This window comes from Rhinopithecus bieti, unplaced genomic scaffold (genome assembly GCF_001698545.2).
Source record: "Rhinopithecus bieti isolate Rb0 unplaced genomic scaffold, ASM169854v2 scaffold_9997, whole genome shotgun sequence".
Taxonomy (NCBI): Eukaryota; Metazoa; Chordata; class Mammalia; order Primates; family Cercopithecidae; genus Rhinopithecus; species Rhinopithecus bieti.
Window position 1 is genome coordinate 1563682 of NW_016806398.1, and position 25202 is coordinate 1588883.

The 25202-nt window shown below is 50.4% G+C and overlaps 1 protein-coding gene across 5 annotated transcripts in view; it reads left to right on the forward strand.

Annotated features, from left to right (window-relative positions):
• The window catches only part of AKNA (AT-hook transcription factor), a 68530-nt gene that overhangs the window by 15024 nt on the left and 28304 nt on the right, over positions 1–25202 (forward strand). For 4 of the 5 annotated variants that reach the window (XM_017875929.1, XM_017875930.1, XM_017875931.1 and 1 more), the window contains 8 exons: positions 3062–3445; positions 6703–7769; positions 9936–10010; positions 18075–18231; positions 18976–19130; positions 22096–22155; positions 24187–24314; positions 24810–25017. In XM_017875929.1, coding sequence (XP_017731418.1) covers positions 3175–3445; positions 6703–7769; positions 9936–10010; positions 18075–18231; positions 18976–19130; positions 22096–22155; positions 24187–24314; positions 24810–25017 — 2121 coding nt within the window. In that variant the 5' untranslated portion in view covers positions 3062–3174. Of the gene's footprint in view, positions 1–3061; positions 3446–4862; positions 4917–6702; positions 7770–9935; positions 10011–18074; positions 18232–18975; positions 19131–22095; positions 22156–24186; positions 24315–24809; positions 25018–25202 lie in introns of those variants that run through there. The other variant, XM_017875932.1, reaches the window with a different exon arrangement.

Below are 25202 nucleotides of genomic sequence, written 5' to 3' on the forward strand. Positions count from 1 at the left end.
CCGCGCCCAGCCTCCTTTTATTTTAGTAGAGATGGGCTTTTGCCATGTTGCCCAAGCTGGTCTTGAACTCCTGAGCTCAAGTGATCTGTCCACCTTAGCCTCCCAAAGTGCTGGGATTACAGGCGTGAGCCACTGCGCCCGGCCTCCTTTTATTTTAGTAGAGATGGGCTTTTGCCATGTTGCCCAAGCTGGTCTTGAACTCCTGAGCTCAAGTGATCTATCCACCTCGGCCTCCCAAAGTGCTGGGATTACAGGTGTGAGCCATTGTGCCTGGCCAATTTTCAATTGCATCTTTTTAGAAAATCACTTTTGAAAGTATTCTTTCTAATACATGTAATATATTAGCATGACGTGTTCGAGCACATTTATTTTACGGATGGGTTGTGTGATTAAAACATATTGGGGGCCACTAGGCCGAAACTGACAGTTGCAGATCTTGCTCTGGCAGGAAGTAGCCGGGTGATCTTAGCCAAGTTCTACCCTCATGTTTGTAGGGAGGGCAGATTGAGAACTTAAAAGTAAAGCTTCTAGCCAGGCTGGCGCCGAGTGGGTTCTTCACATGTGGCGGGGACTGTGGGGCTGGAGGATAACATGCAGGGTGATCTGGAGGAAATTGTGGGGCTCTGCATTTGGGGGTAGAGAGGAAGACTGGGCGGGGACAGAGGATAGAAGCCCCGAACACCCATCCACAGAGCAGGAGCCGCAGCCAGGGAGGGAAGAATGGTATTCCCTGTCCCTCCCTCCTCCAGCCCTTGAGAAGTCAGCCTTTCCCGGGCTGCACTGTTCCCTGGGGAACTTTGTGTCCAAAAATAGTTGCCTGCTGACTTTTCTCAGCCACACAAATCAAGCAGGATCCAAGTGCTCACGAGGATAAAGGGACAAACACAGACCTTCTGTCCTGGGAGGCCTGGAGTCATACTCCCTTCGACACAGCATGCAGGGGAGAAAGCCCAGACTCTGGGCCAGGAGGCTGACTTTCGCCCCTGCCTTGTCCTGACCCATATGTGGCTTTGGGTAAGGCCTCTCCCCCTCTCTGGACCCCAGTTTCCCCATCTGTGGAAGAAGGCCTTTGTGTGAACCGCCCTGGGGGCCGCTGTGCTGATTGGCGGCGGTTCTCTGAACCCTCCATGGCAGGGAGCTCCCTGGGGGACCGTGACCACTCCGGGTCAGCTTTGCTCTTCCTGGACCTGGATCAGTGCTGGCATAGAGGAAGCGCTTAGGGAAATAGCGGGAGAGTGGGAAGAAAGAGGCAAAAGGAGATGAGAGGGAGAAGGAAAGAGGGAAAGAAAGAGAGGGTTGAGGGAAGGCAGCGGAGGAGCCCTTCTCTGGCTACCCTGTTCCTGCAGCAGCCGCCTGACAGGTCCCTGTGTGGCCAGCCTCCCTGGTTCATTCTCCCAGAGCAGCCCAAGGGGAACTTTTAAACCACACCTCTGATGGGCTTTCCCTCTGTTCAATACCCCAGCCTCGGCGAAAACCACTCCCAGGTCCAGGAAAGCCCCGGTAGGCTTGCTCCCCGCCCCCAGGTTGCCTCACTAGGAAGACTTTTTATTTAAATTGAGGTGAAATTCACATAACATAAAACTAACCATTTTTAGATGAATAGTTCAGTGACATTTAGTATATTCACAGTGTTGTGTAACTGCCACCTCCATCTAGTTGCAAAGCATTTTTCTCACTTCCGAAGGAAATCCCATACCCAACAAGCAGTGCCCACTCTCCTCTCCCCCAGCCCCTGGCAAACACCAGTCTGCTTTCACTCTCCAAGGAGTTACCTTGCCTGGATATTTCCTATCCATAGAATCACACTATATGTGGCCTTTGTGTCTGGCATCTCTCACTTAGCATAATGTTTCTGAGGTTCATCTATACTGTAGCATGTGCTGGGACTTCATGCCTTTTCGTTTGAGCACCTGTTTTCAATTATGTTGGTTAGCAGAATGCTACTTTTTTTTTTTTTTTTTTTTTTTTTTCCTTTTGAGACAGGGTCTCACTTTGTTGCCCAGGCTGGAGTGCAGTGGCGCTGTCATGGCTCACTGCAGCCTCAACCTCCCGGGCTCAAGTGATCCTCCCACCTCAGCCTCTCGAGTAGCTGTGACTACAGGTGTGCACAATCACACCTGGCTAATTTTTTGTAGAGACGAGGTTTTGCCATGTTGCCCAGGCTGGTCTCGAACTCCTAGACTCAAGTGATCCGCTCACCTCAGCCTCCCAAAGTGCTGGAATTGTAGGCGTGAGCCATCATACTTGGCTTGGAATGCTTTTTTCATCATCCTCCCCCACCTCTCAATCTGAATTCTTACCCGAGTGAGGTCAGAGAAGATTCTCAGAGGAACTAGCTTCTAACCTGGGATCCCCAGACTACCCTGGCCTGTGTCAGGGCAGCCCCCGTGCCTCCTCTGGCACATCTCACCTGGATTTGTAGTTGCCTGGTGATCGTCTGCTTCCTCCTGGGCCGTCGGTTCTCCGGTGAGCGGGGCCTGTGCCCCATGCCCACACGAAGAGCCAGTACTCAGTAACACTAGCTAGGATGCATTCAACACCTGTTGGTCGGTACACTGGCTGCTGGGCTCCTCATCGTGTGTCTCATCTAGTTTATAAAACCCTGGAGGGGGCCGGACATGGTGGCTCACACCTGTGATCCCAGCACTTTAGGAGGCCGAGGCGGGTGCATCACGAGGTCAGGAGTTCGAGACCAGCCTGGCCCATATGGTGAAACTAAAAAATACAAAAATTAGCTGGGTGTGGTGGCGCACGCTTGTAGTCCCAGCTACTCAGGAGGCTGAGGCAGGAGAATCACTTGAGCCTGGGAGACGAAGGTTGTAGTGAGCTAAAAACAAGCAGACAAAAAAACAACCCTGGAGGGAGAAAGGAATTATTATCCCAGCTTTATTGATGAAGAAAATGAAGGCAGAGTGACTTGCCCAAGGTCACACAGCTTTGGGAGGACGCAGCCAGGAGTTGAACCAGGGCTAATTCCAGAGTTCCTGCTGGCAACTTCTTGTTCCAAATAAAAGAGGGAATCAGGAGAATTAATGATATTTCTTGAATGTGTTCCTGACAGGGCACAGGCAGGATGGCCGATGCTGACAGGAGCCAGCGGTGACTCTGGGGCCCCTGGCAGCAGCTCTGTCTCCTGAAGATGAAGTGGCCCAGGTGAAGCTCAGGCCAGCCCTGATGGCCAGCTCGGAGACTGAGATCCGCTGGGTTGAGCCTGACCTGCGGAAGGGCCCCCGGCGGCGGCACTGGGCCTGGGCTGAGGACAAGAGGGATGTGGATAGTAGTTCACAAAGCTGGGGAGAAGAGGGACTCTTTCCCAGTGCCACCAGCCCTGAGCTCCTGGAGGACTTCCGCCTGGCCCAGCAGCACCTGCCGCCCCTGGAGTGGGACCCGCATCTGCAGCCCGATGGGCATCAGGATTGTGAGTCAGGAGAGACTTCAGGAGAAGGTGAGACTGACACCCCTCCCCCTACAGTGGTGTCCCGTCCCCCACATCACATGTTCTAGCAGGGGGGAAGGGAGTGGAGGTTGCTTCAACATTTTCAATTAAATTCTACAAAGTCTGTAATTTAAAAATTTAAAAAATTTAAATTGTATAAGTAATACCATTCATTGCAGAACAACCAGAAAATATAAGGCACAAAATTAAGTAAAATTTAAAATTACTTATTGTCCCACTCCATCCCCAGATAACCACTGTTTTCCATATGTGTAGTTATGCAAATGTAATGTGAATATGGAACAGTATTCGACATACTTCGTTATAACCTGCTTTTTGGTTAACTTAATAGATATGAACATTTTCCTAGTTCATCAAATCCTCTCCCACAAGTCATTCCTAGACTTCCATGGATATTCCGTGGTTAATCGGCCAGTATCCTACTGCTGGGCATTTTAGTAGTTTTTAGATTTTTCTGTTATAAATAATGCAGTGATGAATGTCATTAATATATCTTTGCACACTTGATTTGCTCATATCTCTGGTAATTTGAATTACTTAGTCTTGGGGTCGTGTCCAATTTTTATTTTATGTATTTATTTATTTATTGAAGCAGGGTCTTGCTCTGTTGTCCAGGCTGGAGTGCAGTGGCATGATCATGGCTCACTGCAGCGTCGACCTTTCGGGCCCAATCAATCCTCAGAACTCAGCCTCCCGAGGAGCTGGGACTACAGGTGCATGCCACCACACCCAGCTAATTTTTGTATTTTTTGTAGAGACAGGGTCTCACGGTGTTGGCCAGGCTGGTCTCAAACTCCTGGCCTGAAGTGAGCCTCTCACCTTGGCCTCCCAAAATGCTGGGATTACAGATGGGAGCTGTCATGCCTGGGTATTTTTAAGGTTTTTAAAAATTCTAATTAGCAATGGGAATGTTGGCATTTCTTGTTTTCTACAATAACTATGTTCTGATTGCATCCAGACCAACTTAGACTAAATTCCTCGCTTTGCTTAGCAAGTTCCTTCTGCCTGAGTCTTGCTTTTTCCATCTAGAAAATGAGAGGAATCATATCGTAGAGAATAGTAAGAGCTGGATACATGGTAGTGATTGCGCTTAGATTATGAGCGAGATGCCCCTGTTTTAGGGTCCTGTGACTCCCACAGGCTGTTGCGGTTGGTAGAGAAGCCTCCTCTGGTAGCAGATTGTGCCATTACTCAAAGTTTCACACACCTGATCTGCTCAAAGTGAGCACTGCCCACTGCTGCCCACTGAGGAGCCATTTCTGAGCACTCTTTCCAGCAAGGGATGGTAACTGAGATGCACTGGGTGGACAGGGCAGAGGCATCTCTTCCTGGGGTCACATGGTAACCCCCTGCTATGATGTAATAGCTGCTACCCTGTCCTGTGCCTTTACTATGTGCCAGGCACAGGGCTGGGCAGGGTCTGGCCCTCTCTTGTTCCCTTCTCACCACCGTCTGTCAGGTAGGAGGAACTAGCTTCACGTTTGACTGTGGATTGCCAGAGAGGTCAGCAGCTTGCCCGTGGCCCCAGTGAGGGGTCACAGGAGCCAGGACTGAACCCAGGGCTCCCTAGCTCCAAAGCCCAGGCCCCTTCACCCCTAGTGTGGTGACCCTAGTGGGGTGGAACAGCAGGACTCACCTGCAATGAACTGGGGCCTGGGTCCTGGTCCAGGAACCAGTGGGTGAATCTTTGGCAACTTGACGTAAGCCATCCCTGGGTTTCAAGTATGGTGCTGTAAGCAAAGAGTAACTTGGCCAAAGGAAGATGTGATAAAGTGGTTAAGAGATGTAGAAAGGCTTCCAAGGTAGGGGAAAGAGCATGGAGGAGTTAGAAGAGTGAGACGAAAGGTGCATCTGCCTGAACAGAGAGTCTATGCCTGGTGGTACCCAAACTGTGTCTCATGAAACTTTGGACCTGTCCCAGAAGTCAACACGGGGTCTAGAGCAGAGTGGGTGCTCTGTAAACAATGACTGTATGGATGGTGGTTAGATGCATGGATGAATGGACGGGTGGGTGATAGATGGGTGAATGGGTGGGTAGATGGATGGATGTTGGGAGGAAGCATAGTGGGATAGATGGCTGGGTGGGTGGATGGATACATATGTATTGAGTACTCACTATGTAATAATTACAGTAACTGTCTACTTCCTGGGAGCTTTATATACCTTATCTTCCTCCCTCCTTCCTTCCTTCCTTCCCTCCCTTCCTCGCTCGCCTTCCTTTTCTCCTTCCTTCTGTTCGGTCAACAAATAGTGTCAGGTACCAGCACTGCAAATCCAATCGTGAACAAAACAGAGAGCATCCTTGGCTTCATAGAGCTTGCAGTGTAGGGGGCGAGACACACGTCAGTGAAACAACCACACAAATAAATGGAAAGCAGCTGCTATGATAAGTGTTACAAAGTAAAGGTAACCAGTCCTATGAGGGCCTGTAAAAGGAAGAACTTGACCTAGTCAGGGAGATCTAAGTCTTCCTTGAGGAGGCAGAGGTTGAGCGACAGAGGAGGCAGAGGTTGAGCCTGATGGACAGATAGGAGTTAACTAGGCCAAGGAGGAGAGAGAATCCCCCAGCAGAGGGATGCGTACATGCGTAGCCCCCATGGTGGGAGGAGCGTGGTGTGCACATAGCAGGAGCAGGGGGAGCCTGAGGGGCCTTGGAGAGAGATGGAGTGGGAGAGCTAATGGGGCCGGGGTGGCAGTGACCTTAGGACCATAGTGAAGGTTCTGCTTTTCTTCCACAGGAAGACATGGATGAGTTTTCAGATGGAGGATATGGGTGAGGATGGAGGAGATGGTTAGGTGGCTACTGGCTGCAGTTAGCCAGACAAGAGAGGATGGGATGCGAGCCAAGGTAGTGGTGGTAGACTTCAGAGTGATAGATGAGTTTGCGATTTTTATAGGAGGTAATGGGGCAGGACCAGGTGACAGATTGGATTCAGGGGGGTAGAAGGAGAGAGATGGCAAAGACGCCTCCCAGGCTTCTGGCCTGTGTGCCTGGAGGGGATGGTGTTGCCATCTGCTGAGATGGGAGACACTGGAGAGACCGGGTTTGGGTTTGAGTTTGAAGGACCTCTGAGACAACCAGATCAGGTATCAGACAAACACTTGGCTATGTGGGGGGCTCCTTGGGATCCTTTCCATCCCCATGTGATGAGGAAATGTAAGCCAGGGAGTTGAAGTGACAGGGTAAGTTACATGGTGGGTACAGACCTGGTATATGCTAAGAAGTGAATGGCTTGTCTTTCCAGAGGCTGAAGCAGAGGATGTGGACAGCTCAGCAAGTTCCCACGAACCTCTCGCCTGGCTCCCCCAGCAGGGCCGTCAGCTGGACATGACTGAAGAGGAACCAGATGGGACCCTCAGAAGTCTGGAGGTTGAGGAGGCTGGAGAGAGCTCCCCAAGGTTGGGGTATGAGGCTGGTCTCAGCTTGGAGGGCCATGGAAACACCAGCCCCGTGGTTCTTGGGCATGGTCAGGCCAGGGGCTGGGTGGCTTCTGGCGAACAAGCCAGTGGGGACAAACTTTCTGAACATTCCGAGGTCAACCCACCCGTTGAGCTCAGCCCAGCAAGGTCCTGGAGCAGTGGGACAGTGAGCCTCGACCACCCTAGTGACAGCCTTGATTCCACCTGGGAAGGAGAGACCGGTGGCCCCCAGCCCACTGCCCTGGCAGAAACTTTGCCAGAGGGCCCCAGCCACCACCTCCTAAACCCAGATGACAGAACTGGAGGCAGTGTTGCTCTGGCAACCCCCATGGAATTCCAGGACTCCTCAGCTCCCCGAGCCCAGAGTCCGCAGCCTGCCGCGGATAGATGGAGGAGAGAAACCACCAGATTCTCCTGCCCTCAGCCCGAGGAACACATCTGGAAGCAGACAAAGACGTCACCTAAGCCACTCCCTTCCCGATTCATTGGCTCCATCAGCCCCCTGAATCCTCAGCCCAGGTCAACACAGCAGGGCAGGCCGCTGCCCAAACAGGGAGCCACTCTGGCTGGCCGCTCCTCTTCTAATGCCCCCAAGTATGGCCGGGGGCAGTTGAACTACCCACTCCCTGACTTCTCCAAGGTAGGGCCCCGGGTGAGATTCCCCAAAGATGAGAGCTACCGTCCCCCCAAGTCCAGAAGCCACAACAGGAAGCCTCAGGCCCCTGCCAGGCCCCTCATCTTCAAGTCACCAGCTGAGATTGTGCAGGAGGTGCTGTTGAGCAGTGGAGAAGCAGCCTTGGCAAAGGACACGCCTCCTGCCCACCCCATCACCAGGGTACCCCAAGAATTTCAGACGCCTGAGCAAGCCACTGAACTGGTCCATCAGCTCCAGGTTGGTGGGACTTATAGCTGTGGATGTGTCACCAAGGCCCCTGTTGGCTTAGGGTGGAGGCTAATTGGGGTGGGGAGGCCTCGAGTAGAGGCTGGCTGGGGTGCAGAGGCCTGGGGTAGAGGCCAGTGGGGTGGGGAGGCCTGGGGTGGAGGCTGACTAGGGTGGGAAGCCCTGGGATGGAGGCCAGTGGGGTGAGGAGGACTGGGGTGGAGGCTGGCTGGGGTAGGAAGCCCTGGGATGGAGGCTGGTGGGGTGGGGAGGCCTGGGGTGGAGGCTGGCTTGGGTGGGAAGCCCTGGGGGTAGAGGCTGGCTGGGGTGGAGAGGCCTGAGGTGGAGGCTGGCTGGAGTGGGGAGGCCCTGGGATAGAGGCTGGCTGGGGTAGGGAGGCCTGAGGTCTGGGCTAGGAACTCCATGCTTGTGCAGGGAGGATATACCTGGAGCCCTGAGATAGACCCAAGCCCTTTGCTCAAAAAGACCAGTGATTGTACTCATGTTTCAAGGATGATCTGTTTGCTTCTTTTCAACTTCTGCTATGAAAAATATTAAAACATATACAAGAAAGAAAATTGTAGAATGCACTCCCATGTACCTACCCCCCGCATCCACAATTAGCAGCTCCCGAAAACCTTTCTCTCCTGTGGCCTTACCTCTCCCCTATTCACCACCACTAGACTATTTCGAAGCAAAATTTCACGCATCCAATCCTTTTATCTAAAATATGTTAGTGTATACATGTCTAAAGATAAAGATCTTACTTTAAACATAACCACTTACCATGATCACCTAAATGTTGACACCAGATTCTTAAATATGAACAAATATCAAACCCGCATTCAGATGCAGGTGTCTCATAAACAGCTTATTCATTCCCGTCCATGGGCCTCAGGATCCAAACATGACTTGTATGTCGCATTTGGTGCCTTTCAAGTCTCTCCTCTCCCTTTTCTTTTCTTTCTTTCTTTCTTGCATTTATTTTTTCAGATCTGTTTTACTCTTCTAGTCTGTCCTCCTTACTTCTGCCATGAAATTCATTTGTTGTGGAAATCCGTCTGTCCTGCAGAGTCGTCCGCAGTGTGGGCTTTGCTGATGTGCTGTAGTCTCTCTTGATACGTCCCATTGTCCTCTTTTCTTGAATATTGGTAGGTTTCGAGCTAGAGGCTTTGGTGGTCTGGAGGGGAAACATGACTATTTCCCCTCCAGACCGCGAGCTCCACGGGCGTGGGGAGTTTTGGCAAGAGCATATCATAGGTGGCCTGTGTGCCTCCTTCAGCAAGCACAGGATGCCTGCTGGTCTCTTGTTTGTGATTTTGACAGCCTCTGATGGTCATTGTCTTGGTCTAGTCTTTCATTTGGGGTGACAAAGTGGTAGTATGCTAATGCTCTCACTCCTACATTAATTGCTGGAAATATGCTAAAAGTAAAAGTGTCCCTCATCAACTACTTGGTTACCAAGTTCTTGCTTGTACAGGAAAGGTCAGCGAGATGCTCTGTTCTGTCCTTTTACTGTTACCGTTACTGACCTATAATGGTCATTAGTTACTTAGTTACTGACCCGTTTTCAGAAGGAATCAGTTCCTCACATCCTTCAAAGGTGACATGCTTTTCCTTTTTTCCTGCAATGACCTGTTTTATAAAGTTCTTTGGGTTTGTTTAAGGCAAGTGATTCTGAGTAGGTGGAACAGTGATTTTCAAGCCTTCTATTTTCTGCCACGGGACTCTTGGATGATTCATTCAATTAGCCATTGAAGAAAGTACTTCTTAAGCACATGCTGCTTAAACACTGACAGTGCAGCAGGGGAAAGACAGATATGGGCCTCACCCCACAGAGCCAACCGATGGGCAGGGCATTTGGGTAAAAGAATCGTGGCAGCCGTCTGCGATGTGGGTTATGTGTCAAGGTAAACCAACCAGAGGCCCTCAGTCTAGACTCGTTGTCACAGAGGTAGAAAAGTTGTCCCACTGCCCTCGCATGCTCCAGAACTTGAACGTGGTAGGTCTGTGTTGCACACAAGCCTGAAGATTGCTCAGCTTGGATCTCATCATTGAATGCTTTCCTCTCAGGAACCCAGAAGCCCTTGTGGAGGGGAGTTTGCTATCAGGGTCTCCCAGCAAGGAAGGGTGCATTGTGTGCCTGGGCATATGACCGTGTTGCTCCCCTTTCTGCAGGAAGACTACCACAGGCTTCTCACCAAGTATGCTGAGGCCGAGAACACCATCGACCAGCTACGCCTCGGGGCCAAGGTACCAGGCTGGGATGGGGTGGAGGCATGGGCGCAAGTCCCCGAGGAGATGACACTTTTCCATAGCTCTAGAGAAAGGCCACTGCCTCCTCCATCTACTGAGGCCCTGGAGTTAGTGGAATGCCAGTTTGCTTCTACCCCAAGGTCCCTCTGTGACCTTGGGCAGTGACCTTGCCCTCCCTGGGCTTTCTTTTTTTTTTTTTTGAGTCAGGGTCTTGCTCTGTCACCCAGGCTGGAGTGCAGTGGCATGGTCGTAACTCACTGCAATATCAACCTTCTGGGCTCAAGGGATCCTCTCGCTTCAGCCTCCCTGGTAGCTGAGAATACAGGCATGCATCACTGTGCCTGTATTTTTTTTTTTTTTTTTTATGTTTTGTAGAGATGGGGGGGTCTTACTTTGTTGCCCAAGCTGGTCTCGAACTCCTGGGCTCAAGTGATCCTTCTGCTTCAGCCTCCCAAAGTGCCCCTGGGATTACAGGCCTGAGCTACCATGAGCCCAGGAATTTCATGAGACTCTCTCTCCTTCTAGATGGGCTCGGGAGTAAGGCCACCTGGGTTCGACTCCTGGCTCCATTGCTAACCAGCTGTGTGACCTTGAGGAAGTTACTTGGGCTCTGTGAGCCTCAAAAGAGTAGCACGGAATTTCTGCTCAGCCCGTGGTGTTTGTTCTTTGGGCCTGAATCTTCCTGGATCACACCTTTGCCTTTCTCCCTCCCCGCAACCTCACCTGGCAGAGTATGGGGCAGGAGGAGAGCAGAGGGGAAACCCACCACCCCAGCCCCACCCCGTCTTAGGAGGAGGCTGTGAATTCTCCACCTTCCTCTTTCCTGAGTGAGGCAGGAAGTGGGACCTGTGCGGCCTCTCGTGGCTTCCTGCTTTTGCTGTGCCCTCCTCTTGCCTCATCAGGCAGCAGTGGAGGAGGGGTGAGAGCTGAGGTGCAGAGACACAGATGCCCCAATGCCCCCGCCCACCCCCCCCNGAAAACCTTTCTCTCCTGTGGCCTTACCTCTCCCCTATTCACCACCACTAGACTATTTCGAAGCAAAATTTCACGCATCCAATCCTTTTATCTAAAAATATGTTAGTGTATACATGTCTAAAGATAAAGATCTTACTTTAAACATAACCACTTACCATGATCACCTAAATGTTGACACCAGATTCTTAAATATGAACAAATATCAAACCCGCATTCAGATGCAGGTGTCTCATAAACAGCTTATTCATTCCCGTCCATGGGCCTCAGGATCCAAACATGACTTGTATGTCGCATTTGGTGCCTTTCAAGTCTCTCCTCTCCCTTTTTCTTTTTCTTTCTTTCTTTCTTGCATTTATTTTTTCAGATCTGTTTTACTCTTCTAGTCTGTCCTCCTTACTTCTGCCATGAAATTCATTTGTTGTGGAAATCCGTCTGTCCTGCAGAGTCGTCCGCAGTGTGGGCTTTGCTGATGTGCTGTAGTCTCTCTTGATACGTCCCATTGTCCTCTTTTTCTTGAATATTGGTAGGTTTCGAGCTAGAGGCTTTGGTGGTCTGGAGGGGAAACATGACTATTTCCCCTCCAGACCGCGAGCTCCACGGGCGTGGGGAGTTTTGGCAAGAGCATATCATAGGTGGCCTGTGTGCCTCCTTCAGCAAGCACAGGATGCCTGCTGGTCTCTTGTTTGTGATTTTGACAGCCTCTGATGGTCATTGTCTTGGTCTAGTCTTTCATTTGGGGTGACAAAGTGGTAGTATGCTAATGCTCTCACTCCTACATTAATTGCTGGAAATATGCTAAAAAGTAAAAGTGTCCCTCATCAACTACTTGGTTACCAAGTTCTTGCTTGTACAGGAAAGGTCAGCGAGATGCTCTGTTCTGTCCTTTTACTGTTACCGTTACTGACCTATAATGGTCATTAGTTACTTAGTTACTGACCCGTTTTCAGAAGGAATCAGTTCCTCACATCCTTCAAAGGTGACATGCTTTTCCTTTTTTCCTGCAATGACCTGTTTTTATAAAGTTCTTTGGGTTTGTTTAAGGCAAGTGATTCTGAGTAGGTGGAACAGTGATTTTCAAGCCTTCTATTTTTCTGCCACGGGACTCTTGGATGATTCATTCAATTAGCCATTGAAGAAAGTACTTCTTAAGCACATGCTGCTTAAACACTGACAGTGCAGCAGGGGGAAAGACAGATATGGGCCTCACCCCACAGAGCCAACCGATGGGCAGGGCATTTGGGTAAAAGAATCGTGGCAGCCGTCTGCGATGTGGGTTATGTGTCAAGGTAAACCAACCAGAGGCCCTCAGTCTAGACTCGTTGTCACAGAGGTAGAAAAGTTGTCCCACTGCCCTCGCATGCTCCAGAACTTGAACGTGGTAGGTCTGTGTTGCACACAAGCCTGAAGATTGCTCAGCTTGGATCTCATCATTGAATGCTTTCCTCTCAGGAACCCAGAAGCCCTTGTGGAGGGGAGTTTGCTATCAGGGTCTCCCAGCAAGGAAGGGTGCATTGTGTGCCTGGGCATATGACCGTGTTGCTCCCCCTTTCTGCAGGAAGACTACCACAGGCTTCTCACCAAGTATGCTGAGGCCGAGAACACCATCGACCAGCTACGCCTCGGGGCCAAGGTACCAGGCTGGGATGGGGTGGAGGCATGGGCGCAAGTCCCCAAGGAGATGACACTTTTCCATAGCTCTAGAGAAAGGCCACTGCCTCCTCCATCTACTGAGGCCCTGGAGTTAGTGGAATGCCAGTTTGCTTCTACCCCAAGGTCCCTCTGTGACCTTGGGCAGTGACCTTGCCCTCCCTGGGCTTTCTTTTTTTTTTTTTTTGAGTCAGGGTCTTGCTCTGTCACCCAGGCTGGAGTGCAGTGGCATGGTCGTAACTCACTGCAATATCAACCTTCTGGGCTCAAGGGATCCTCTCGCTTCAGCCTCCCTGGTAGCTGAGAATACAGGCATGCATCACTGTGCCTGTATTTTTTTTTTTTTTTTTTATGTTTTGTAGAGATGGGGGGGTCTTACTTTGTTGCCCAAGCTGGTCTCGAACTCCTGGGCTCAAGTGATCCTTCTGCTTCAGCCTCCCAAAGTGCCCCTGGGATTACAGGCCTGAGCTACCATGAGCCCAGGAATTTCATGAGACTCTCTCTCCTTCTAGATGGGCTCGGGAGTAAGGCCACCTGGGTTCGACTCCTGGCTCCATTGCTAACCAGCTGTGTGACCTTGAGGAAGTTACTTGGGCTCTGTGAGCCTCAAAAGAGTAGCACGGAATTTCTGCTCAGCCCGTGGTGTTTGTTCTTTGGGCCTGAATCTTCCTGGATCACACCTTTGCCTTTCTCCCTCCCCGCAACCTCACCTGGCAGAGTATGGGGCAGGAGGAGAGCAGAGGGGAAACCCACCACCCCAGCCCCCACCCCGTCTTAGGAGGAGGCTGTGAATTCTCCACCTTCCTCTTTCCTGAGTGAGGCAGGAAGTGGGACCTGTGCGGCCTCTCGTGGCTTCCTGCTTTTGCTGTGCCCTCCTCTTGCCTCATCAGGCAGCAGTGGAGGAGGGGTGAGAGCTGAGGTGCAGAGACACAGATGCCCCAATGCCCCCGCCCACCCCCCCCCATGCTCCAGGACCCCGCCCGTGCCACAGCTGCTGCTCTCAATGCTGAGAGGCACTTCCGGGGCGGGTAGGAGAAGGCCACTGTGGTGAGGAAACGGAAGGGGGCCTGTTCTAGGACCAGGAGCCCCCCTGCATCCCCACACCTGCTGCCTGGCACAGGCAGGCCCCTTCCCTCTTGACCTCATCGGGCACATCTGTAGAAGAGGGCTAATCAGACTTCCTCCTGGGAGCCAAGCAGGCTCCTTCCAGCTTTCTGAACCGCTGAGCCAGATCCAGGGTTGGGAGAGGCAGTTGGGAAAGGGAGTGGAGGGGGTTTGTTAGGTCATCCTCTCTGGGGAAACTGCATTCCCATGGCTGCAGACTCCAAGCAGGTCCAGGGAGAAAGGAACTGGTCATCAGACCCAAACACTTGGCTTCCCCATTTGACAGATTGGGAAACTGGGGCTCCTGTTGGGGTAGGGGCCACTGAAGGTCATGGAGTGGCGGGGACTGAAGGCGTGGAGCATCTCCACCCTCCCTCCTCCCTTCCTCCTCTGCTCGTTTAAGGGCATGAGTCAGTATACAGAAAGCATTTACCTGGCACTAGGCAGGCACTTCGTAAGAGTTAGGGAATATTATTATTATAAAGGTGTTTACTGCTAGGCCTCTTGTATGCCAGCCACAGTGACACAGGTGGGGTGGACACAGCAGAGTGTAGCTGGGGTGCCTCCTTTTGTGGGTGCTCCCTTGACCCAGTAGGACTCAGGGTCCCCCCCAAGTGTGGTCACCCTGCCCTGGCTGGCACCCAGACCCCTGGCTCATGTGTGTGAGGGTGTCACAGGAGGAGAGGCCGGAAATGTTTCTGTGTCAGCTCGCTCACTCCCACTTTCTGGAAAAATGATTGCTATTGCTTGGCCTGAGGGCTCTGCTCCCTCCCCCAACCCCTCTCTCAGCCTCAGGAAGTATGAGCACCTTTCAGGGCTCTGCGGGAAGGAAGCAGGATGATACTATCACCTCCCGCCCAACCCCATCTCACAGCTGCCCTAGGGGAGCAGTATAAGGCAGGCTTGCAGCTCCAATGTGCAGAAGAGAACAGAGCCCCAGAGCAGGGAGGGGATTCACTCAGGGTCCATGGGGCTTGAGGAGAGCTAAGATTCCAGCTGGCCAGGCTTCCTCACTCCATCTGGACCTCTGTGCACTCTACCCCGAAGGCTGGAGAGACCCCAGGACAACCTTTTGCTCAGAGCCCACGAGTTCAGAGGCAGTTCTCAGACCTCCCAAGCACCTACCAAGCCACTTCACTCTGCTCAGAACCCATGGCGGAGGGCTGGACCCACCTGGGAGGGAGCCGCGCAGGGGATGTTGCACTGGACACCCAGTCTAGGCATGGTGGGTAGGTGGACAGCAGTGGGTGGGGACCCATAGGAAGGAGATTGACATTCACTGAGCAGCAACAGGTATCCCACCCCAGGTTCAGGGTCATCTTATTTGAGCCCCTCCACACACACACTGAGGTTCAGTCAGGTGGAATGGTTTGCTCAGCATCCCATAGCTGGTGCAAGAGGCAAAGCTGGGACTGAAACCTACATCTGCCTGATTCCAGAACAGATGTTCTTTTCCTCAAGTCTGGGTAAGCCCTGGCACCCAGGCCCTGGCACTGGGTGTGGAGAGAGGCATAGGGATGAGGCGGATTGATGACTGTTATAGAAATAAGAATGGTCATAGGTGATATTTATGGACCACTGTCCTAAATAATTTGCAGTTGGGGAAGCTGAGGCACAGAGATGTTAAGTAACTTGACCAAGATCACTCAACAAGTAGGTGCCAGAGCAGGAGTTGGAACTCGGCAGCCTGGCTCTGAAGCCCACGAGTGACACCACGCTCTAGCAGAACTAGTCTCAGTAGTTGTGGGATCTGCAGCTGGGGAGGCCTGGCCCAGGAACACTGATGGGTCTGGAGCCTTGGGGTTGGGGCAGGACCAGGGAGCCCAGCTGTGGGGCAGGGAGCCAGGACTGGTCAGGAGTCACTGGTTGGCTCTGTTCTCTACACTGGCCTCTGGCCAGGGTTTATGGTGATCTCACTGCATTTGCTGCCATGTTGCCACCTCCCCCCAGCCCCTGTTCCTCCATCTCAGCTGAAGAGAAATCTGGAAGAGCTGAGGTGACCAGAAATTACCCTAGAAGGAATTACGGAGATAATGTAAAACCACCCTTTTTCAGTGTGTTCTGATGGCCACAAGTTGGCCCAGAACCCCCTGGGTGGGGATGGGGGGAAGGGGAGGTTTCTGTATGCAGATGAGTTGGGGAAACATCTTCCTCTCTCTTCCTTCTCCCCTCCCGCCCTATTCATAAAGCCCATTAGCATTTTAAAGGCTGAGAGAAATCCATCTGTGCAGAGAATATTCATTTGTTTAACCCAATGTTTCCCAAATTCACTGGTCCTCCCTTCACAGAATTCTGATTCACCTTTTACAGAATCCCCCGAGGGAGTGAATCTGGCCTTGGGAAGCACCCAGGACACCTGGCTGTGTCCAGGGAGATGGGCCCTGGGAGGGCCAGGCCCGAGCATCCGAAGCTGCCACCCCCACCGCCACTCCCCACCTCATGGCTCTGCCTGGGCATCTGCTCAGGTTTTGGGCTTCTCTGCTTCAAACTCCTTTTTGGTCCCTGAAACAAAGGGGCCTCCTCCTGGTTTCCCTGGCCCATCCCCATTCCCTGTCACTCCCCAGGTGGGGCCTGAGGCTGAGAAAGGGGGCCGGGGAGGGAAACATGTCAGAGGGCTGGGCCTCCCTTGGGATTTGGGTCACCTCAGGAGAGGGGTGCTGATAGGAAAGCCCCCACAGGGGAGTCTGAGCAGATGGCTGAGGAGATTATTAAAATCCAGCTTTGTTCTCATCTGGGGAGGCTGGGCCTGAAAGAGGGGGAGGCGGGGGGGTGGGGGGGACCATGCCACACTTGGAGTTGATTTTTCGGCCACAGCCAGGACCTATGCAGCTTAAGCAAGAGAGGCTGCTTGCCTGGGGGCCAGGGAGCCCCTTCCACTGGGCCCACCCTAAACTGCTCATTCCTGACCTTGGTGCAGCAGGGGCAGTTAAGATAACCCCCAACATCATGATGAGCAGGTGCCACTAAGGGGTGTTGCTTTTCCATGGGCCTGTCTCCATGGTGGCTGTGCAGATTATGATGGTGATGACCATCACGGTGATGGTAGTAATGGTGATAGTTATGATGACGGTAATGGTAAAAATGGTGGTGGTGGTGGTGGTGATGGTGATAGTGTTGGTGATAATGGTTGATAGTGATGGTGATGGTGAATGATGGTGATAGCTTAATGATGATTGTATACATGATGCTGATGGTGATGATGGGTGGTGATAACTGCAGTGGTAGTGATGACGATGGTGATGGTGATGATGGTGATGATGGTGATGGTGGTGATGGTGATGATGATGGTGATGGTGGTGGTGATGACAGTGGTGGTGATGATGATGGTGTTGAATGTCAGGGTGGTGGCCGCTATTTATTGAGCACTTATTTCATGTGCAGAAAAATTATTAAGCCAACTAGGACTCAGAGGTGTGCTGTGATAGAGCCTGGGCAGGAACCTGGGCTCTGACTACAGAGCCCATATGCTAAGCTAGAGTTGGCAAACTTTCTCTGTAAAGGGCCAGATTGTGAAAATGTTTAGCTTCGTAGAGCATATAGTCTCTGTCACAACTACTCAACTCTGCCACCAGAGTGTGAAAGCAGCCATAGACAACACATAAACAAACAGGCATGGCTGTGTTCAATAAAACCTTCTTTACACAAACAGAACATAGTCCTCTCAACTCTGCTGTAAGCCGTTTAACAGCCCGTGGTTTCCCTCTGCTTTCGAGCTTCGAGAGGTCTTCCTTGGTCACCTGCCTGACTCCAGACTGCTCCCTCACCAACTGGGCTGGCTGCCACATTTTAAATCTGTCCTCAAATGATAGAGATCCTCTACCAATGGCAGATTAGTTTATTCACTTGCTGGTTCACTCATTTATTCAAACAGCTATTGGTTGCTATTATTATCAACGTAATTATTGGAAATGCTTATATTTGTTAAGAAATAATTGTATGATATAATTATAACATACATTATTAATAAAAAATTGCTGTTAATAGTAGAACCATAGGCATTGGGGTCAGATAGAGCAGTGTTGTAATCCTCATCCAAGGACTTATCAGCTGGGGATCTTGAGTAAGTGACTTAATAACCTCTCTGTGTCTCAGTTTTTTCTTCTATATGATGGGCTGTTGGGGTCCCCACCCTGTCTTCCTTTCAGGACCACCATTAAGAGTAAATGAAAGGGCACACAGTTCTTCACCTATGTTTGGCCCAGCCAAGAGCTGCACTGAAAGATGGTATTTATTACTACAGGGCATGCGTGTTGAGCTCCTGAAGGAAGATGAGGTATTTCAGATGGGTTTGCCCCTACCCTGACTTGGCTCTGCTGTGCCTCCCCGCTTCCACAGGTGAACCTGTTCTCTGACCCACCCCAGCCCAGCCACAGCATCCACACAGGAATGGTGCCCCAAGGGACCAAGGTCTTATCCTTCACCATCCCACAGCCCCGCTCTGCAGAGTGGTGGCCGGGCCCGGCCGAGGACCCCCAGGCCTCTGCGGCCTCAGGTGAGTCCGGGAGAAGAGCTGCAGCTGGAGGCTCCTTCTGTCTGGGATTCTGCTCTGTAGGGCTGATTTGGTTTACCCTGGGGATGGCACTGGCCTCAGGCCAGGGGAAGGAGGGAGGCAAGGCCCCACCTTGGGTACTTTGACTCAAAAGGATCAGAGATGTGGAAAGTGTCCTGCTTTGATCCACAGCAGCCTGGGGGCAGCCCTGGCCCTGCCACTTGGCATCTTGGTGACCCTGGGTGAGTTGAAGACATAGAGCATTATCCCTGGGGAGCCCATATCTCAGCCGGGCCCTGCACTGAGCCTTGACACATGTGACCTCAGTTAATCCCCACAATAACCCGCTGAGGTGTGCACTGTTGTCACACCCATGACACCCAAGGGGATCAAGGCTTGGAGAGGTGGGGACAGGCTGAAGTTCATACAGCTATGGAGGGGAAGCGTCTGGATTGGAACTCGTGTCTCCCTGTGTGAGAGCCCACGCTGTTGACTGGGAACCCAGAAGCCTAGCGCAGCTCTGCTGCAGCCAGCCGTGTGACCTGGGGCAGATCTGGACCTTGTCCTCACCTGTAAATGGGGGACAATGCTTTACCCAGCCCACTTCCTGGGGCTGATGTGAAGATAGCACATGGTGACTGAGCTGTAACTTGATGATGGAGGTGGTGGCTTTGACGTTCAGCCTCAGTCCTTCAGCTCCTGGCAGGACTGTTCTTGGCCCCAGCTTTCGGCAATTGTGTATTCCAGGGTGGCCATCAGCTCGAGGAGACCTGAGCCCCTCCTCGCTCACCAGTATGCCCACCCTGGGGTGGCTTCCAGAGAACCGGGGCATCACCGAGGACCAGTCCTCAGCAGAGCAGACCCAGGCACTGGCTTCTCAGGCCAGGCAGTTCCTGGCCAAGGTGAGTGGACTCCCAGATTTGCCCCTGAGAGACTTAACTCACCTGGAGAACACAGAACCTCTGCCTGCTTGGGTGAGAGGCACTCTGGGAGTCTCACTTGTCATTCCCCTGCCTCTGCACCAAGTTAACTCAGCCATCCCCAAAACGTGAGCCCCTCCCTGGTTTTAGAGGCCACACAGCTCCAGTCTCCTCCTTGTCACCAGTGCTAGGTTTTACCCCCCTTTTTGGCAATGCATCTCATCAAAATCCCTCCAGTTGTGCTTCGAAGTGTCTCTAGGCTGGCTCCTGGGAAACTCTAAGCTCTTTCAGGATTCTGGAAGGGTAATAGACTCTCTACTCTACCTTTTCCTCTTCAGGACAAGTTGCCTCATTTTCTTAGTTCATTCTATTAAATAAATCACTTCCCAGTTACTTCTCAAGGGTCTTTGTATCTTCATCCAACAGTCCAAGTAACGGTGAATTGTTTGCAGGTCTGTTTAGAACTGTACATTGGCTTTACTCCAGAAGTGGTTTAAAGTACCTTATGAAAATACATACATTTTAGCCACATTCTGAAAACAGAAGTGAGGAAACAGGGGCAGAGAGGAAGTAAGGGTAGAAAAAAATAAAGTATGTGAAGTGAGTAAATAAAATGTTCTGTTGGACCCTAAGCACATTAGAGTCACACATTTAGCTTTGAACTTCCTAGTTGCCAGTGCTGAAAGAGAAATGCAATAGTTATATGCACCACCATGCCCATAAAACAGATTCTTTCAGAGAAGCACCATTCTATTCTTCCCTTCGCTTCCCTCCTCTCCTCTCCCTTCCCCTCTTCTCTCCTCTCCCTTCCCCTCTTCTCTCCTCTCCCTTCCCCTCTCCTCTCCTCTTCTGTCCTCCTCTCCCCTCCTCTTCTCTCCCCTCCCATCTCCCCTTCTCTCCCCTGCTTTATTGAAATATAATTCACATACCATGCAGTTGACGCATTTAAAATGTATGCTTGCTTCAGTGGTTTTTAGTATATTCACAGTTCTGCCACTGTCACCACAGTCAATTTTAGAACATTTTCATCAGCCACTAAGAAACCTCATCTGTATTAGGCGGTCACTCCCACTCCCCCTTCCCTCTTACCCCAGCCTGTGGCAGCTGCTCATCTGCCTCCTGTTTTTATAGGCTCACCTATTGTGGACGTCTCATAGCAATAGATTCATGCAATATTTGTCGTGTGTCTGACATCTGTCACCATGATGTTTTCAAAGTTAATCCTTGTTGGAGTAGCACATACAAGGACTTCATTTCTTTCTTTCTTTCTTTCTTTTTTTTTTTTTTGAGACAGAGTCTTGCTCTTTCACCCAGGCTGGAGTGCAGTGGTGCGGTCTTGGCTTACTGCAAGCTCCACTTCCCGGGTCCAAGCAATCCTTCTGCCTCAAGCCTCCCTAGAAGCTAAGATCACAGGCACGTGCCACCACGCCTGGCTAATTTTTGTATTTTTAGTAGAGACAGGGTTTCACCATGTTGACCAGGCTGGTCTCAAGCTCCTGACCTCAGGTGATCTGCCTGCCTCGGCCTCCCAAAGTGCTGGGATTAGAGGCTTCATTTCCTTTTGCCACCACCATTCTTGGTTCCGTAGCCGGAGACACATTTCTTCTTCGTCCTATGTGTTGTCCACAAAATAAAGCAATGTCAAATCATCACGATGAGCAGGATCTGGGGCCTTAGCTGACCCCTCATATCTAGTGCTGCACGATCCAATTCAGAAGCTGCTGGCCACATGTGGCTGTTGAGTACTTGACATGGGCTGCTCTGAATTGAGACATGCTGTGGTATGTATAAAACACATACCGGATTTCAGAGACTTAGAAATATAAAGTGTCTCCCTATTTTTTAAGTATTGGTTACATGTTGAAATGATATTTGGGGCTAAACAAAACATAAAAATTAATTTTACCTCTTTCTTTTACATTCTCAATGTGGCTATGAGAAAATTTCAAATGTGTAGCTCACCCTATATTTCTATTTTATATATTATAAAATTATACAATATATGATTATATGATACACATTTCTATATTATATTTCACACTGATCTAGAGCTTTCTTAAAACTGAATATATCATCCCTTGCCTTTTTTTGTAATTAAACTTTTTTTGACCAGGTAACAGACACCCATGATAAGGACCTTTGCACAGTACAGAGGGCATATTGAGCAAAAAATAAATATTTTCTCCAACCCATGCAAAAACGTTCAGTGCACACACTTGCATTTATAGAAATGGTTGCATAAGCTACTGTACCTTGACTTTTTGAAGTCCTAAATTTGAATATTTATTTTGGGTAGGCAACGAATTCACACTGTTCAAATTTCAAAGGATGCAAAGGACATGTAGTAGAAAAATCTACTTCTCATTCCTGTCTTCCAGCCACCCAGTTCTCCTTCCCAGAAGCAATTTATATTTTAGTTTCTTGAATTCTAGAGATAGTATATCATATATAAGCAATGTATTTATCGTTTTCCTTTTTATTCTTCACATATTTTATACAGATGGTAGCCTACCATAAACATTGCCCTGTACCTTGATTTGACACTGAAAAATAGGTCTTGGAGGTATTAATAGCTCAGAACATACACATGTACCTTCCTCTTATTGATGGCTGCATACTATTCCACCAACAGGCATTTAGGCTATTTCTTGTCCCCTCCCTACTGTTCATGCTGCAGTAAATATCCTGCATTAGTCTTGATGCACACGAGTGACTTGCTTTGTTGTCAGTAAATTTCTGCAGGTTCCACTTTGATTTTTTCTCAAGGCTGCTATGCCTGGGGCTGGTGGTAGAAGCTGTTCCCAGCACCCACCTCTCCATGCTTGGCAGAAACCCCACATCCTGAGGACGGACCCAGCTCTACATACCAAAGCATGGATGTGGCTGGGTGTGGGAGTCTGCAGGACTGGATTAATGGAGCATATTTCCTTCCCCTCCCAATGTCCAGGTGGAGTCCTTTGAAAGACTGATACAGGCAGGACGTCTCATGCCCCAGGACCAACTCAAGGTACTGCCCAATTCAGGAGCCACCCGTGGAACTGCCACACAACCACTGTCTCCCATGGCTCTGTCTCTGAAGCCTCCTTTGCTGCAAGACAGAAAAGAGAATCCCAGACACAGTGTCTCTTTCAGAGCAAACAGCTCTTGAGTAGCTTCCCATGATAACGATCATTATATCACAATAGTTACTGCTTATTAAGCAAGGATGGTTGTGTGCCAGGGACTGTGGTAAACCCTAGAGTATGTTATTTTATTTTATCATCATCAAAACCCAGTGAAGCAGTTACAGTTATCACCGTCATTTAACCAAGATGGAACTGAAGCTCAGAGGGGTTACTCAAAGACCACACAGCTAGTAGGTAGCAGAGCCTGGAGCCAGGTCTGTCTCCCTTTCAAATCCGGGGTCATAATGACTGCCCTGCACTACTTTCCACAAATTATCCTGCCTCTCAGCAAGGAGAAAAAGGCCTTTTCTTTTTTATCGCCTTTTTAAAAAATTACAAAATGGTTGCCAAACGTTTGGAAACTAGGTTAAAAAAAAGTGGGGGTGGGAGGGAGACCCTTTATAGATTCCTTATTGGTGTATTTCCTTTGGAATTTGGAGTTTTAGATAACTGCAGTCATAAATACAATTTAGATTCCTGCTGCATCAGCCAGGGTCCCAGTAAGGAAGAGGTGGAGCTCTCAAGTCTGGGACTGTAGGCATCAGAGGAAAGAACTGTCAGCAAAGGTGTGGTCAGCATCAGGGGACCCAGCAAAGACTGGGGAATCCCCAGGTAGTAGCATTAGCTGGGAGCTGTACCCACTCTCAAGTCTCTCTCTTCCCACCCTGTGATCTCTGATAGGTCCCGCCCACTAGACAGACCCAACCAGAAGCCAGCAGGTAGACAGCCCTGATGCTCAAAGCACAGAGCAGGGTGGGAGAGGAGCTGAGAGAAGGTCTGGAGAGGCAAATGCAACACACCTAGTTTCTAAAAAAATGTTATGGCGGGGGTATTTTCCTGTGTGGTTACATAGATGTCACGTACACTTTCCAATCACAAAATACATGATGTGTATCATGTAATATCATGCAGTGGATGACCAAGGCCCTTGTAAACTAAAACAATTTATTTTTTTGCTCTCTGTTCTAATTCCCCCATACACAGGGAAGTTGAGAGCTGTCGGAAGGTTAGATGTGACCGGGGAATGGGTTCTAGGTTGTCCTTGGCCTCAGTCTGTCCTCAGAGTTGAGTGGGATGCAGAAGGTAGTAAGACAGTGATACCAACCCCAGTTGCCGCAGCTTTAGCCATGTATTACCCCTGATTATGTTTACTATGGGAGCCTAGCAGAATTGCTAGGACCATGAGCTCTGGGGCCAGAGGGCCTGGGCCCACATCCTGTCTCTACAACTCACTCACTCCATGACCTTCACCAACTTAAATGACATCCCTGTGCCTCAGTTTCATCCTTTTTAAATGAAGATGATAAGTCACCCCTCATTATGATTATATTGAAGATTAAATAAATGCAAAGTGCTTTAGCCCAGAGTCTCAATGCTCAGTAAATATTCTCATTAATGTAATGGTAATGATAACATTATCTGTATTGATAGCCTATAAGGATTTGGGAAAAGAGTGGCTAATTTTCTGAAACCCACAGTTTTGCAAATCAAGAATGAGGATCCAGAATCTCTCAAGTAGAGGGTCCTTATGGAGATATGGTGATAGTATATTTGATACTGTGACAGCTATGACAGTTTGTGATACATTGGGGTCCTTGTAAGTCTATGCAGGAAGGGCTGGTGCCCTCTGAAGCTGGTGCCAGGGCTCTAAGTTGTGTCTCTGTTGTGCCAGCCTGATGGCAGAGAGCTGGACCACGGCCGCTCTCCAGGGCAGGCAGCCTCCAGAGATCTCAACCTCAGCCTGTATCTTGCATGAACCCAGGGGCCCACATGCATCCCATGGCCTCCCGCAAACTGTCTCATCCACTGTGTCTGCAGGGACAGGCCCCACGGGGGCTGAGCATTCAAGTCTTCCTGGCCTGGTCTGGTTTCAGGGCTTCCAGCGGCTGAAGGCTGCCCACACGGCCCTAGAGGAGGAGTACCTGAAGGCCTGCCGGGAGCAACACCCTGCCCAGCCGCTTGCTGGCTCCAAGGGGACACCTGGAAGATTTGATCCTGGCAGGTACCTGCTGGGGTGGAAGGCCTGGAAGGACAGATGGGATGGGCCCCTGGGGTCCCTCAGTCTCCAGGAGGGAGGCACTTTGTCCTTATAATTTGTACACAAGAGAATAGAGAGAAATCTTATCCTAATTAATATACACATCCAAATGGTGGCACGATAAAAAGCTGAGATTTGAATCCCTTTGAACCCACTTGCTGAGAAGATGCCTTGAAACCCTTATTGGTTAATAGGGAAACTGAGGCTAGATGGGGGTGGGATTTCTGTAAGGTCCCACAGCCTGTGGAAGGCAGAGGGAACTTGGGCTGAGGCCTCCTAATTCCCAGTGGAACCTTCTTTCATCTTGCTTATTTTGAGTTCTCACCATCATCTAAAGGCTGATATTAAATGAACCCTAAGGGGGCATCCCCTGGAGTCTCTGCTCTGACACTCTGCTCCTGGACCTGCCTGATGTGGCTACCGTCTTGGGCTCCTGGTGCTGATGTTTCTGCATTCCAGGGAGCTGGAGGCAGAGATATACCGTCTGGGAAGTTGCCTGGAAGAGCTGAAGGAACACATAGACCAGACCCAGCAAGAGCCTGAGCCGCCCGGGTCAGACTCAGCTCTGGAAAGTACCCCAGCCCTGCCCTGCCTCCACCAGCCAACGCACCTGCCTGCTCCTTCCAGACAAGCCCCCATGCCAGCCATCAAGACCTCCTGCCCTGAGGTACCTCTTGGCTCAACCATATTGGGCTGTTCCCTTGTGCATTCATTTCTTCATTAATTCATTTCTTCAGTACATATTTCATATTTATGAAGTGTGTGCCATATGCTAGGACCCATGACACATGGTAGGGATTCAGTGGGATGGGAGGTGGCAGGGAAGGTGGCCTCTTCCTTCACAGAGTTTTC